At 40.3% G+C, this 15,069-nt stretch overlaps 1 protein-coding gene across 1 annotated transcript in view; it reads left to right on the plus strand.

Annotated features, from left to right (window-relative positions):
* The first annotated feature begins 518 nt into the window (after window positions 1-518).
* The window catches only part of MYRFL (myelin regulatory factor like), a 54,297-nt gene continuing 39,746 nt past the window's right edge, over window positions 519-15,069 (plus strand). Inside the window, exons 1-5 of the mRNA XM_006121596.4 lie at window positions 519-564; window positions 8,691-8,781; window positions 13,010-13,077; window positions 13,168-13,426; window positions 14,530-14,621. Coding sequence (XP_006121658.3) covers window positions 519-564; window positions 8,691-8,781; window positions 13,010-13,077; window positions 13,168-13,426; window positions 14,530-14,621 — 556 coding nt within the window. The remainder of the gene's footprint in view (window positions 565-8,690; window positions 8,782-13,009; window positions 13,078-13,167; window positions 13,427-14,529; window positions 14,622-15,069) is intronic.

Genomic DNA, 15,069 nt, shown 5'->3' on the forward strand with positions numbered 1-15,069 from the left:
AAAAACCCCTAGATAATGCACAATTCTAGTAATTAGTGGTGTTTTTCTGTTATATTTAATCATCCACATCAATTTTCATCTATAGTACTTACTCATTTACACACAGTATACCAGTGTGGAAGGCCAAATACAAGATAAGTAATTTTTATTGCCTTCTTGTTTGCGCATGTGTGGCTATGGGCCTTACTTGGGGGCAAAGGTTCTTAAAACAAGGAAGATGATAGACATATTTTACAGTTTTCCACATGAAGTAAGAAAAATATGCCTTCTACAATTTTCCTCCTAAAATCTTGTCAAGTTCTTCCCTATATGTGGTAGAAGCTTTGAGTCCATTGCTTGGCATTAGTTTTGAAAGAATCCTCCTCCGTGGAGCAAAGGCAATCAGTTGGTTGAGAACATGATGACATGAAAATGAACGTATTCAAAAATACATCAGCTGGAAAAGAGAGGACGGTGCAACTGTTTCATAATCTGATGTTCCTAAGCTTGTGAAGAGAAAAATAACTTCTACTTTTGCCATGGATGTGGTGGGAGAAAATGAGGCCCTGCAGCAGTTCTTTGAAGGTAAGAGTATAGTTCCTAAAGCGACTAAACGATTTTAGAAAGTGAAACTATTGCCGATGGCATGTGTGTCTTAAGGCATACTTAGTATTTTTTAATGTGAATTTTTAGTTTGGGTAAAAAATACATGGAAATGGTAAATACTCTGGTATTTACACAGTAGTTCCAAGGAACAGAATGCAAGAGTAAATGAGGGCTAAGACATAAGAGCCCTGGAAGGATTCCTTTATGCTCTCCTTTGTACAGCAGAGATAGGAATAAAGGAAACCATAATTCCCAGGAGTTCCCAGTGATGAATGACAGGGAGGAAAGTACCAGGGATTGGCTGGGTCTCCTAGTACATCTCCAGAGCTCTTTTAAGAAAATTCCCAGGATATGGCAATGTCATGGAGCTTGAGAACCGTTCCTCCCTATCAGAGTGAGAGTCTAACCCTGCTCAGCTATTGAAGCTGACAGAACACCATTTTCTTGGTGTTTTTACTCCTCTCAAAGGCTGCAATCTGATCTTCAACTCTGTCTAATTTTCCTTCTGTAAAAATGTCTTGCCAGATTTCATGCTGATCTCATCATCAGCCAGACGCCACCATAGTCTCCACTGTTTGTCTTCTTTACCACCATTAATATGTTTTTAATAGGTACATTTACATTTGGCCATATCTCAGAACAAAGACCTTAGGTCATACTTATAGGATGGGGGACTCTGAAGAAAGATGCTAAACATGAACTCCTGGTGCAATGCTGTGGCCAAAAGGCCTAGCGTGATTCTGGGATGCATTAAATGGGAATCTCGAAAGGGTGTAGAGAGACATTTATGCCTCTCTCTGATTGGCAGTGGTGAGACTGCGCCTGTATGCTCTGTCTGGTTCTGGTGCCCACAATTCAAAAGGGATGTTGGTAAGTGGGGAGAATATAGAGAAGACCCACAAAAATGATTAGAGAATTAGAAAATATATCTTATAGGGATAGTGTCAAAGAGCTCCATTGATATAGCTTAACAAAGAGTACTTGTATGGGGAACAAATATTTAGCAATGGACTCTTCAGTCTAGCAGAGTAAAGGTATGACATGATCCAATGACTAGGCAAATTCAGAATGGAAATAGGGTATAAATTTTTAACAGTGAGGGTAGTTAACCAGTGGAACAAAGGGTTAGTTGGACCTGGCACTCAACGACGAATCTGAAGTCCAAGCTGTGTTCTGGTTTGCACATCATCATCTGCAGTAAAGATTCTGCAGTTGGAACTTGGTTAGGAATTCTTGAGAAGAGTCCAACTTCTTATTCCACAGTTGTATTAGCTTCTCACTGAGTTAAAAAGTAGTACTGTGATATACTGGGGCATAATCCAGACCAGGCAGGGATTGTGTCACCTCTGTCCTGAATCTGTGGGTGCTTTTCAATCCCTTGCTGTTGTACCTCTCTCACAATATGCTCACAAACAGACTTTCCACATGCAAGCCACACCAATGTCTGCATGTAACTACAGCCTGCCAACCACATCCTGGCTCTTACCATTCTTGGTTATACTTCAGGGTGACCCCCACATAATCACAGTCTCAGGTCTTCCTCAAGAAATGTATGTCTTGTGCTGCCCAGCCCTCTTCTGCACGGTACAAATGTATTACGTCTGTTATTCCTAAGGGAATAATATTGTCTTATTAGTATTACCCAGACACTTCAGTTTAAACCCACTGAATTCAATAAAACAGGGAAACAACTTTATTAACTGCAGAGAGAGATTTTAAATTAGTATAAGTAATGAGGCGTATAAAAATCAGAAACAGTTACAAGAAATACAAAGAGAAAATGCTTATTAGCATCTGGAATCATAGATTCACAGAACACTAGAACTGGAAGGGACCTCGAGAGGTCATTGAGTCCAGTCCCCTGCCCTCACAGCAGGACCAAGCACTGTCTAGATCAGGCATGTCCAAAGTCCGGCCCGCGGGCCAAATGCGGCCCGCGGTCGGATTTAATACGGCCCCCCGCTTCTCCCGGCTCCCCGGTGCTTTTTTAACTGGCGCGCTCAGCGCGCCGCTTCGGGCCGCCGCCGCCGCCGCGGTCCCAAACCCTGCCCCTGCACTCCGCTTTGGGGCTGAGAGTGCAGGGACAGCCCCCGCTTCCTCCCCCTCTCCTGGCTCCCCGGAGCTCCTCTGACTGGCGCCGCTTCCGGCCGCGCCGCCGCCGTCCATGGCAGCCGCTGCGGTCCTAAAGCCCTCCATGTAGGGCACGTCCACAGCCCCGCTCCCCCGCTTGGCTACGGGTTCGCCCTGCCCCCGGGCCGCCGTGAGGCCAGCGTGCCCTGCGCTCTCCGCCCGCCTCTGACCCTGCAAGCCCTCTACCTTGGGGCTGAGAGTGCAGGGACAGACTCCGCAGCTGCTGAGATCAGGGACGGACTCCGCAGCTGCTCAAGCTCAGTATCTGTGATTGGCCCTGCGCACTGTCAGCTTCCTGGCGGGCTCAGGCACGTGGAGCTGCGAACATTAGAGACTTCGCCACAAACGGGCTCAGGCACGTGGAGCTCATCATTAGAGACTTCGCCACAAACAGCCACAAAGGCAAGAGAATTCTTGTTGGGCAGTGTATTAGTGCAGTGTATTACTTGGGCAGTGTATTAAACCTCTGGCACTGCGCTCACATGATCCCTTCCCCTTCTGGTCAATTTAAAAAAATGGCGACTGTAAATAAGAGAAGGAAAGTTGACAGTGAGGGGCCGCTGCTTCCAGGACAGGTGGAAAGTGGAATATTTCTTCACTGAAATAGAGAATCACTGTGTTTGTCTGATATGCCAAGAGACTGTGGCTGTTTATAAGGAATTTAATGTCAAGAGACACTACCAGTCGAAACATAGCACATACGACAAGCTTACAGGGCACGACCGCAGTGAAAAGTTGAAGCAACTTGAAGCTGTTTTAATGTCACAACAGAAATTTTTCATAAGAGCCCGTGAGTCAAATGAAAATGCCAGAAGGGCGAGCTATGAGGTGGCAACGTTAATTGCTAAAAATTGCAAATCTTTTGCTGAGGGTGACTTTATCAAAGAATGCGTTATGAAAATGGTTGAGAATATCTGTCCCGAGAAGAAGCAAGAGTTTTCCAACATTTGCCTGGCTCGTAACACTGTAGCACGGAGAATTGAAGAGATTTCATCAGATATTAAGAGACAGTTGACATCCAAAGGAGTGGATTTTGACTTCTTTTCAATAGCCTGTGATGAAAGCACGGACCTATCTGACACAGCTCAGTTGCTGATTTTTATGAGAGGGGTGGACGATGAAATGAATGTGACTGAAGAGCTACTTGACCTCCAGAGCCTTTCGGACCAAACAAGAGGAAAAGATTTATTTGTTTCTGTTAGTTCCGCCATAGATGACATGAAACTGCCTTGGAACAAAGTTACTGGGATTATTACTGATGGGGCACCTGCCATGGTTGGTGAACGAAGTGGATTATCAACCCTAATCTGTAACAAGGTGATCGAAGAAGGAGGCAAAGCTATTAAACTCCATTGTATCATTCATCAACAAGTTCTCTGTGCTAAACATCTCAAATATGATCATGTTATGAAACCGGTGCTAAAGACTATTAATTTTATTCGCTCTAAAGCCCTGTGCCACCGCCAGTTTAAACAGTTTCTACTGGACATCCAGGCTGAATACGAAGATGTTTTATATCACAACGATGTAAGATGGCTCAGTCGGGGGTCTGCACTGCAGCGTTTCTACTCTCTCAGAAAGGAAATCGGAGAATTCTTGGAAACAAAGGGACAACCAATGCGAGAACTATCTGATCCTATTTGGCTGGCTGATTTGGGGTTTCTAGTTGACATAACAAAGCATCTGAATGTACTGAACACGAGTCTTCAGGGGAAAGATGCAGCGGTGAACCAGCTTTATTCACACCTCAAAGCCTTTGGGACAAAGCTGCAACTTTTCATAAGGCAGTTGTCACAAACACAGCCCAATACCATACATTTTTCAGCGTTGCAGGAAATAATGAACAGTTTTCCACAGGACAATATCAGTGCGCAAACGAGCAGGTATGCAGCAGACATTGCATCTCCGGCTGGGGAGTTTAAACGGCGCTTTCAGGACTTTGCAGCTATTGAAAAGGAGATCAGCCTTTTCTCCTCTCCATTCTCTGTTGACCCCGAGGATGCTCCAGATCAGCTGCAGCTCGAGCTCATTGAGCTGCATTGTGACAGCGAGTTACGCAGTCGTCACCAACAGCTCTCTCTTGTGAACTTTTACCGCCAACTGGATAAGAGCCAGTTTCAAGAGATTCGAACATTGGCTAAGAAAATGCTGAGCTTGTTTGGCTCAACATATATGTGTGAGAAGACATTCTCTGCTATGAACTTTAACAAGAACTGCGTGAGGACAAGACTAAGTGACTCTCACCTGCGTGACATTTTGCGCATCAAAACCACTGCCTTTGAACCAGACCTAGCCTATGTACTGCAGTCCAGATCTCAGTTTCACCCTTCACATTAGTGTAGGCAAGTTTTTTTTTTTCAATTGAGATGAATACATTGTAAAATCTCAGTTAATGTCAGTTGGTCTAAATCAGTTATAAATATATTTGGACACAACATGTATAGTTGGTGTTATGTCGTTTGCCGTTTGCAATAAACTTTGCATAAAATAGTTAATTTGCATTTAATTTTAATGGTTCAAAGAATGTCAGGCAAAATGGTCGGCCCTCACGCATGTTCACTTCATCAAATCTGGCCCTCTTTGAAAAAAGTTTGGACACCCCTGGTCTAGATCATCCCTGATGGGTGTCTGTCTAACCTAGGCAATTTATTCTAGTGTTTAACCACCCTGACAGAAAGTTTTTCCTAATGTCCAACCTAAACCTCCCTGCTGCAATTTAAGCCCATTGCTTCTGGCCCTATCCTCAGAGGCCCAAGAGAACAATTTTTCTCACTCCTCCTTATAACACCCTTTTAGATACTTGAAAACCGCTATTATGTCCCCTCTCAGTTTTCTCTTTTCTAAACTAAACAAGCCCAATTCTTTCAGTCTTCCCTCATAGCTCATGTTTTCTAGTCCTTTAATCATTTTCTTGCTCTTCTCTGGACCTTTTCCAATTTCTCCACATCTTTCTTGAAATGTGGTGCCCAGAACTGGACACAATACTCCAATTGAGGCCTAATCAGCGCAGAGTAGACGTGACTTCTCATGTCTTGCTCACAACACTCCTGTTAATGCATCCCAGAATCATGTTTGCTTTTTTTTTTTTTTTTTTTTTGCACCACTTTCACACTGTTGACTCATGTTTAACTTGTGGTCCACTATGACCCCTAAATCCTTTTCTTCAGTTCCTCTTCCTAGACAGTCTTTTCCTATTCTGAATGTGTGAAACTGATTGTTCCTTCCCAAGTGGAGCACTTTGCATTTGTCCTTATTAAACTTCATCCTATTTACCTCAGACCATTTCTCTAGTTTGTCCAGATCATTTTGAATTTTGACCCTATCCTCCAAAGCACTTGCAACCCTTCCTAGCTTGGTATCATCTGCAAACTTAATAATCATACTCTCTATGCCATCATCTAGATCATTGATGAAGATATTGAACAGAACTGGCCCCAAAACTGGCTCTGCGGGACCCCATTTGTTATGCCCTTCCAGCATGAAAGTAGATGCTTTTTAAGCATCTACTTTAAAAAACGATCTTAGTTGCAAAGCAAACTTTGTCACCACAAACAGTATTGACATACAAATTTTACCAGGGCAATACTAACCAGAAAATTGAGTTTTCAGATGATGCTTTACAAGGCATACTTTGTACAAGGCTTATTACAGTAGCATGTAGGGTGTAAATACCAGGGTGTTTCCGTCAAAGACAAATTTGTTTTTCTCTTTAATGTAGGCAGATATTATTCCAAACACTTATTAAAAGTGTGTGCGTTTCCCATTCTTGGATCTCTTCAGATGAGTGCTATATTTCTAGATTGCTATGAGGGTGGAGTTGCAGACATTTGTAGCACACTTTTGCTAGTTACAAAAAAAAAAATCAGTCTTTGCAGGTGGAATAAAGCACAATTTCTACTTGAATGAGAGATTGGAAAATGGAAAAAAAAACCCCACAAAAAAACAAAAACCCACCAACAACAGAAAGATGACTGAGGTAAATATTTTCCTTAAACTGGAAAATCGTATTTGGGATACTTTAGAAAAGGTAGATACCAAATTTGCTCTCTGAGAACAAATCTTGATTGTACAGTAAGTCTGGGAATAGGCACCTTTAAGACCTTGACTGTCATTTTTAAAAGTCCAAGTTAAACCTGTACAATGAAGTAGTTGCAAAAGTTTTTTGTTCTGTGTGTTTACCTTACTTGATTGAAATGCTCATGATTTCCATTGGGTTTTGTTTTTAAAAATTTGACTGTGGTGAAAAGGAATGCTGATCAGACCTCTTCAAACTCTTCCCTATTGTTATCTTTTGTGTTGAGGGCAGTCAAGTTGGGATTCAATAGCAAACAGAGGTAATGCCATTTTGGTAATGGGTGAGTAATTCCTAAATACACACACCATAAATTGTTTTGAGATCTCTAAACATATTAGCAGTGGGAAGTTATGCTGCATGAAGGTGCTGGCAGGTACATAGAAAGAAGCTGTGTAAACTGACATATGCAGATTTGGATGGTGTTTGCAGTTAAATGATGTCCAAAGCTACAAGCAGTGAGTCATCTCAGGCTGAGAAGAGAACAGAGTAGAGCAGAATGGAACTTAAGGACACATAGCCATTTACACATGCAGATGCCTATCAAGTGTTCTCCATGCAGCCTTACTTATAGTGTATTAGAAGATGTACTTGTTGTTGCTTGGATCCTAGGGAGCTGGGAGCCGTGCGGGTGTAGGAGTCTGGATTGGGGGATGAGGAGGGAATCAGGGCAGCAGACTGGAGGTGTGGGGGGTGCAGAATCAGGGGCTCAGGCCAAAGGGCATGGGATGCAGAAGTCAGGGAAGGGATTAGGAGGAGCTCAGGGAAGAGGATGGAGATGGGTGTGGTGAAGCTCAGGATCTGGCTAGTGGCTGCTCTCTGGGACTGGGGCACTTACTGCTCCCGTGGTCATTCTGGAGAATAACTGTCCTTGCTATCATAGCCCTAACATTCTGTTTGATGAGAGACAATTGCATTCCATGCACATTCCATTGTCCTGTACAACCAAACCTTGACCTTGCTTTAAGTTATGATAAGAGGAAACTGCATACCAAATTTGGTGATCCTAGTTCTTACCATTTAGGTAACTCACGGATGGATGGACAAACAGATGAACAAACTCTCTCAAATATATAATAGATTTATTATAAAACTAGAAAGGCCACAAAGTATTTTTTTAAAAGTAAGATTGTTTATCTTTCTGGGGAGTTCCCGCTGACTTTTTCAAAAGTCCTTGTTAATGCTATAGACCTTTTAATCATAAAATCCATTTATAGCCTTTAGTTACTAAGCAACGAAGGACAAAGTACTGAACCTTTTTACTCATTACTAAATTCTATGTGTTAGTGCTCTGATCTTGTAAAGAAAATATCAGCAAGACAACATCTAGCATCAGATTTCTAATATTTTGTTCTGTTCTAAGAAGTTAAACCAATTAAAAGGAAAGCAGATTTTATGTGTTTCAAAGGGTTTCAAATCCAGTTTGACAGCCCAAGTCTGGTAAACAGAACACCTCACTTCTAAACTAGTGCTTTGTACTGATCCCAGCAAGCAGATGACTAGGAAATGAAATAGTCTTCTAGACCTTAATTTATAGGATGCAAAATATAGACCTACATCTACCTGCTTTACATTTGTTTCATTGAATAATGCACACAACCTTTGGTTCTCAAACTGTGATGTGAGGAAAACGTCTCACGTCTACAGCTGCTTTGTCACCTCTCATTACCTCTTGCATGCTGTCCACTACTTCCTCCATTTCCCATCCCTTCTCTTATACTGGGGCTAGATTTGCACATGAAAATGTAGCCCACCTAAGGAGGGTTTTATCTGAAAGGAGGGGGAATGTGGTGGTCTTTTGTACACATGAGAAAGCAGGTATTTTCATGTGCCGCAGTCTGGAGTATTAGGGTTTGGGGTAGCCGTGATCTGAATTTCAAGCTTCCTTTGTTTTGAATTGAAGGGCAAGATGTGCATGGAGCTCTGGAGAATGCGATGGTGGATACAAGTATGTTGGAAGAATTCCTTGGCAGTGACTTGGAATTTGGAGCACTGTAAGTATTAGCAATAGAACAGAACTAGTTAGCACATTTCCTGGGTTATGTTATCATGACATTACTACTGTCTGAACACAGGAATCACGCCTCAAGTTCCATTCACATCTGTGTTCTGCAGAAAGTAATTTGATCAGACAGAAGCCCTGATCCTTCCTGGAAGCTATGTGGCTTGAAGAAAGAGTTAGGAGATGGCAATTGAAACATGATTTTCTAATAAGATCCAGTAGGTTTAAAAGAGCGGGAGGTTTATTTACAAATTTCACATTAGTTATTGTGGTCAGTTTAAAGATATCAAACCTATTACTCTTTGTTGATTAAAATCTACCTCTTTCATCCTCGTGTCCCTTTAATAATTAAGAAACGAAGCACTTATCTCCGTTTAAAAAAAAGTATAAATTACAGTGATATACCATCAAACAGGGCATAATCGAGGACAACTTACTATGAACCACAAATCCATCAGACCATAAAACACAGATAATTCATTCTAACTTCCAGATGACTATCATTAAATACAAAAGATTATTGTTCAAAACTGGAAACCTGCCAACACCTGGTGAAAGAATGTGTGGGTATATATGTGTATAAAACCTCACAGCACTTCTCACTCTGGACGTATGCATGCACTGAACTTATTTACAATGGGTTAAGGGAACTATTACTGACCCTTTTTCATTCATGAATTATGAAAAGCTAGATCTCAGTTCACAGGAAAAGAAAAATAAGAATCTAAGCAATGATTTACTTGGATACTTATGGTCTTAGTTTTCAGTATCACTAAGCATATAAAAAGAACCAGATTTCAGATTATTAAACCTCCTTCAAGATGAGGCTTCACTTCTTGTGACAATATTGTCTTGACAGTTAACTTGTTAAATAGAAAAAAACCTACAACACATCTATCACTATTAATTTACAGGATATATAGTACTGTAAACCTGTAGGTAATTGCTGTATAATTATGTAATTCTTAGATACATGCAAAATACCAGATGTATCACAATAAAATGTGTCCTATTTTTGAGGCTTAACTGATTTCAATTGTAATGAAGTATAGTGATATTTTATTATTCGATTAACAGTTAAATAACTATTCATGTCAAAATTATATAACTAAAATTACAATTATCTGTATTGAAGCATAACAAGCAGGAAAAAAAATCTTATGGATAAATCCACATAAAGAACCCTGCTATATTTAAAGTACAGATACAAGAAAATTAATTTTCTTCAAATGAAGATACTCATATTAATAAGAAGGGACAAGTATACATCACTAATACAGCAGATATCATCCGTGGTGTAGTGTATATAAAAACTGGAATTATATTTTAAATGCTATTTAGAAAGAAAGCATATTATGCTGCAGGCACAAACACAGAGTAGAATCTCACTGTGTTGCTATTATATATTTAACTGTGAGTGGTATGGAACACATCTGCATTTCTTTTACACAGTGAAGCTGAAGCAATATGTAGTTTCCCCTACTTCTTCCCAAAGTAAAGGCTAAAAGTGTTTGGGGGTGGGGGGGAGAGGAGGGGATGAATGAAAAGTAAAATGTTGAAATTTTTGTTCTTCAAGTTGCTAATTAGTGGATGTACCAAGTTTTAATTCAAACTTATACTTTACTTTCTTAAAACACAAACAATGGTATTTTTCCAACATGAATCTAGTTTTTCTCCTTTCAATGAACATTTATTTTCTTTCTATAGTAGTGTTTAAAATACGTTGTTGGACTTTTATTTGAAATATCTTAATTTAAACTGAAACCAAGAGGGTATCTGAGGCAGTGTTTGAAACCAGGAAATATGCATATAGTGTATTGAAAGGAAGTTGCAGGTTTTTATAGATGTACAGTTCAAATTTTGAGGCAAATCACTTTCCTAAGTTTAGTTTCTCAAAAAACAACATTTAAAATCTTAAACGTAGTTTGAAAAGCTGTAGAAATATATCATTACTCTGAAGAAAACTTTAAACGTTGTTCATACACTAACTTCTTAAAGCCCAGAATGTTGAAATGTACCAGAACATGTATGGAATGGGTTACAAACAAAAGTGAAACTGACTTGTCTTTCACAGAGTGCAATCTAAGACATATAAAATTAAATAGTTTAAATAATAGATTAAACTGTAGTTTAATCATAAAAGTCTTTGCAACGAAGGTAAGGTCATTTTGTGTTTATATTTTTAACTTAACAGCATCCCTTTAAATAATTGTTTTCAGTTTAACCTTGTAGCAGGGCAGCGGGTGTCATACAAGCAAATTGTGCTCGACCCCTCCCCCGCCCAAAAAAATCCTTTGCCATTAGCGTTTTGTTATTAATCTGTCTCATTATAAATCCTAAGCATCAATTCTTCAGGCAGTGTTTCAAATCAGACCTGGAGGCTGAAATTTACAAAAGTGTGTTCTGACTGAATTTCCATTTCCATTTGGGTTTAAATAATTCCAACCTTGAACTGAGGGTTTCTTCCAGTTCTGGACAATTTGTTAATGTCACTACATAGGCAATTCCCTTCCTGGGGCTCCTTTGAAAGTGCCAGCTGGAGTGTATACATGAGGGCTGCCTCTCGGCCAACATCAGGAATTGAATGAAGGTGGGGGTGAGCGGAGAGAGGGCAGGTCTCCAATCACTGCAGTTTGAAGAGCCAACCTCTTAGTGTTGACTACGCCGGGAGTGGACACACAATACACTGACCAGCAGGTTACACATGAAGTTCTTTCTTCCTTTAGTGAGGAGAAACTGGGTTTGTAAGTGAGCTATGAGGCTCTGTCTCACAGAAGAGAGATGGATGGCTTCTTTCCTAAACTCTGAGCCATGTTTTGCACTCTGTTATGTAGCACTCCCTTAAAAATTGTTCTGAACTTGAAATGAAACTAGAAGTAAATCAAATAACATCATCAATAAAATAAAAGTTTGTTACTAATAGGAGACAGTCCACAAACATCTCTGTGGCAACATTTCAAATCACAAAGTTCTGCATGGAACTTACCAGACTTTCTCGGGCCCCTCTACAAACGGCAAGATACAACAGAATTCCCTTCTGCTTATCTATGATGCCTGTCTAATAGGAAATTATACATTCCAGGGCTTTCTCTTTGGCTTCTAGCCAGCATTACTCTCAAGGCTCTGACGTCCTAAATATTTACAATCACTACTGAGTGCATAATTGTTTGTTTCCGTACAGTCATTGTACAACTGTGCTGAACTCATCACTCTAAATGGGAAACCTCATGGGGTTTAAAAGGTGCTTCTCTAAACAGAATTAGAACAAAAATTGATTGACTTATGCTGTGCATTAGTGAGTGTGGGATTTACCTGTGGAAAGAAAGGTGCATCTAATTATCAGTAAACATATATTTACTGTGAGTTATCCATTAGGTGACATAGCTTTGTGTCCACACAGTAAAAGATACATTTTAATGTAGTGTGATGTCAGAGACCACCTTGCATGTCTATGAGCCTAATGAAAACTTCATCTACAATGTATTTTAGTTGTTCGTTCAGATTTCTAAAAGACAAGAATAGGTTCCAAGACTGCTCTGGGCAGCTACCCCATATATTGAACAAAGAAGTGGGAGTGAGGTTAGTGCATGGAATGAATAGACGGTCTTAAATGATAAGGCTTTTGTGGTTGTACTTCAACAGGGCTGTGTGCTTCAAAAAAAGTCTACCAATCCTCTGCATTTTGGGAGTTAGCTATAAAAAATTCAGATATTGTTCCCCTCTTAAGGGGTTCCAGACTGAGCTGAAAAAATTCACAGGGATGAAAAATGAGTCAAAATGCACTGCCTGGGGGCACTGAGGAAGCCCAAGTCTTACCTGGAAACCCTTCTGTGAATTCCCCCTTTCCTGGTGAGCTTGCAAGGGCCTAGCTCTAGGTTCTGTTTGAATTAGACCAATGCAAATTCAATCCTCGTCCATTGTGTCCCACCCCCTTCCTCGCCACTATTCCTACCTTGTGTCTCTTGGGCTCCACAGTGCTGAAGTTCTAGAGGCCAAAGCATTAGCCGGAACAATCTGTCTCCAGCTGGCACCTTCTGCTGCTAAAGATACTGACTCTCCCATCCGGAGTCTAGCAAGTGGGGAATTAAAAAGTCTTATAGGCAGAGCAAGCTTTTAAGACAACTGGGTCCACTCGCTCATGTGGTTTGAGGTAAAGATTGGCTTATGGTTATTATACATTTTTTTTCATAGTGAAATGAAATTATCCTTTTCATCTCCAGGCAAAGCCAGTTACCAGAGTCCCCACCAGACTCGGGCTCAGAACCATATTCTCCACCGAAGCTGAAGGGTGGGTTGTGTGAGTTCTAATCTTACTGTACTATTAGCATTCTTCTTATTCTGTTTATGACCAAACTGTTTCATTTGTTGTTCCTGACAGCTTTACATTATGATGCTGCAGGGTCCACTGGACTGCGGCCGTCACTTTCCTTCCCTACAGCAGGGGCTCCCGATACATTTCCTTTTAGATACCCTGAGAGTTTCTCTGACATGAACACCAATGGACATCCCTGCAGTATTTTCCAAGACTGCTGTCTCAAGACAGATAATGCCATGTCTCCCTGGAATACTTCTACATCCTCCAGCTGTTTGGATTTAAATTATCCGTACCTTCAGCCTCGGATCTCCCATAGTTCTGGGTAAGGTATAATTCTATTATGTAGGAAGGAAGAAAGGAAGATACAGAAAGGGAAGGTGGCAGCTGCTCTTAAGAGCTATATGGTTCAGAATGGAAAGAACCAGGTGTAGAAAAATACCTGTGGGTGCACATTTCTCCACATGGTGGCTCTGTTTAGACATTTATGGGATCGTTATCAGCTATTGTTCTTTAAGCACCATATTTTAAAGATTAAAAGTCAGGTTAAAATCAAAAGCAAATCAATTCAATAAAAAAGTTACATGGTTAGAGAGATTACTAAAGTTAGAGTTACTAAAGAGTAACTGGGATGGTAGAAATATCCATGATATTTTATAACACCCATTTCAAGGGACTTTGTTTTCATGAGTGAGCAGTCTGACATAAGGCATGAGAAAAATAAGTTTCTTTTACTCAAGTGATAAAACAAAATGTTCACTATATATTTCATATAGTTTTCAGCCACCAAAAGGTATTGGGTATTTAATAAAACAAATAGAGATAAAAGGCAAAACCCTTTACCTACAGTGCCTAATCTAAATACCTTGACAGGCAAAGGAAAAAGCTAAACATCTCCCAGGTTGTGGATTGGATCCTATTTTTATTTATAACTCTCTCCCCTACAGCTGTCTGGTAAATAAAAGACCTCAAGGATCTGTATAATAGTAGGTCCTCCAGTCCTGTCCCTTCACCCATGTTGAACTAGACTCCATGCTGCTTAAGAGATGCAAACACCCTACAGGGGTCTCCCCTCCTCACACTGCAACATCACTTTAAATGGCTTTTTCTCTTATCCATGAAGGAAGGAACAGAGTTCATCATGTCTGACTAAACCCATTCAAGAATAAAGCTGGGATTTTAGTACTACTGAGTCAAAATTAATGCTATCTCTATAATATGCTGACTGTGTAAAACTTGCTTTAAAAAAGGTGAATTCCTTAGTCACGTGGAATAAAAAGGATGCTGGTATTTAAGACTCAAAAGCATAAACCATTTCATTCAGTTAAAATAAAACAAAACCAGAACTTGAAGTAAAAATCTGTTAGAAATCAGGCACTTAAGCTTTATATTCTGTGGCGTAATAATGTACAACGTTATGTTTTAAAGCATTTCCCTGGCATCAGCTAAAAAGAGAAGACACTCACAATTGTTAGAAGATACCATTGATTCTCCAGCATGGACTAACTCCTCTCAGCAGGGTACGTGTTTCATATTGTTGACTGCCAGGATATTTTGACAGTCACGCTAGCGCTGGCTCAGAAAAGATATCAGTATTAAACCTGCTAGGACAGGGCAGGTACCTTCAAACAATTCTCTGGCTTTTCAAAAGGAAGAAACTCTAATATTTCAGGTAACATATCCAGCATTAAGTGTTCACACTGACTGAGTGTACTCTTCAGCCAAAGAGTTCTGCCCTTACATGCATGAGCCTGTGGAACATAGGGAATTTTGTTCTCTGCTGACCTAATTGACACAACCATCTTGGGTCATCTTAACTGTTGATTAATGTTGGGGAAGGAAGGAAGGAAGAGAACACATTTCAGCTTCTCTAACCATCTGATCTGACAGCTCAGTATCCATATGAAGGTCTGGAAAAAAAAGGTCTTTATTGTTCCCTCCCCCCAATATTAATGTAATTCAAGGTTT

Source organism: Pelodiscus sinensis, chromosome 1, assembly GCF_049634645.1.
Source record: "Pelodiscus sinensis isolate JC-2024 chromosome 1, ASM4963464v1, whole genome shotgun sequence".
Lineage (NCBI taxonomy): Eukaryota > Metazoa > Chordata > Testudines > Trionychidae > Pelodiscus > Pelodiscus sinensis.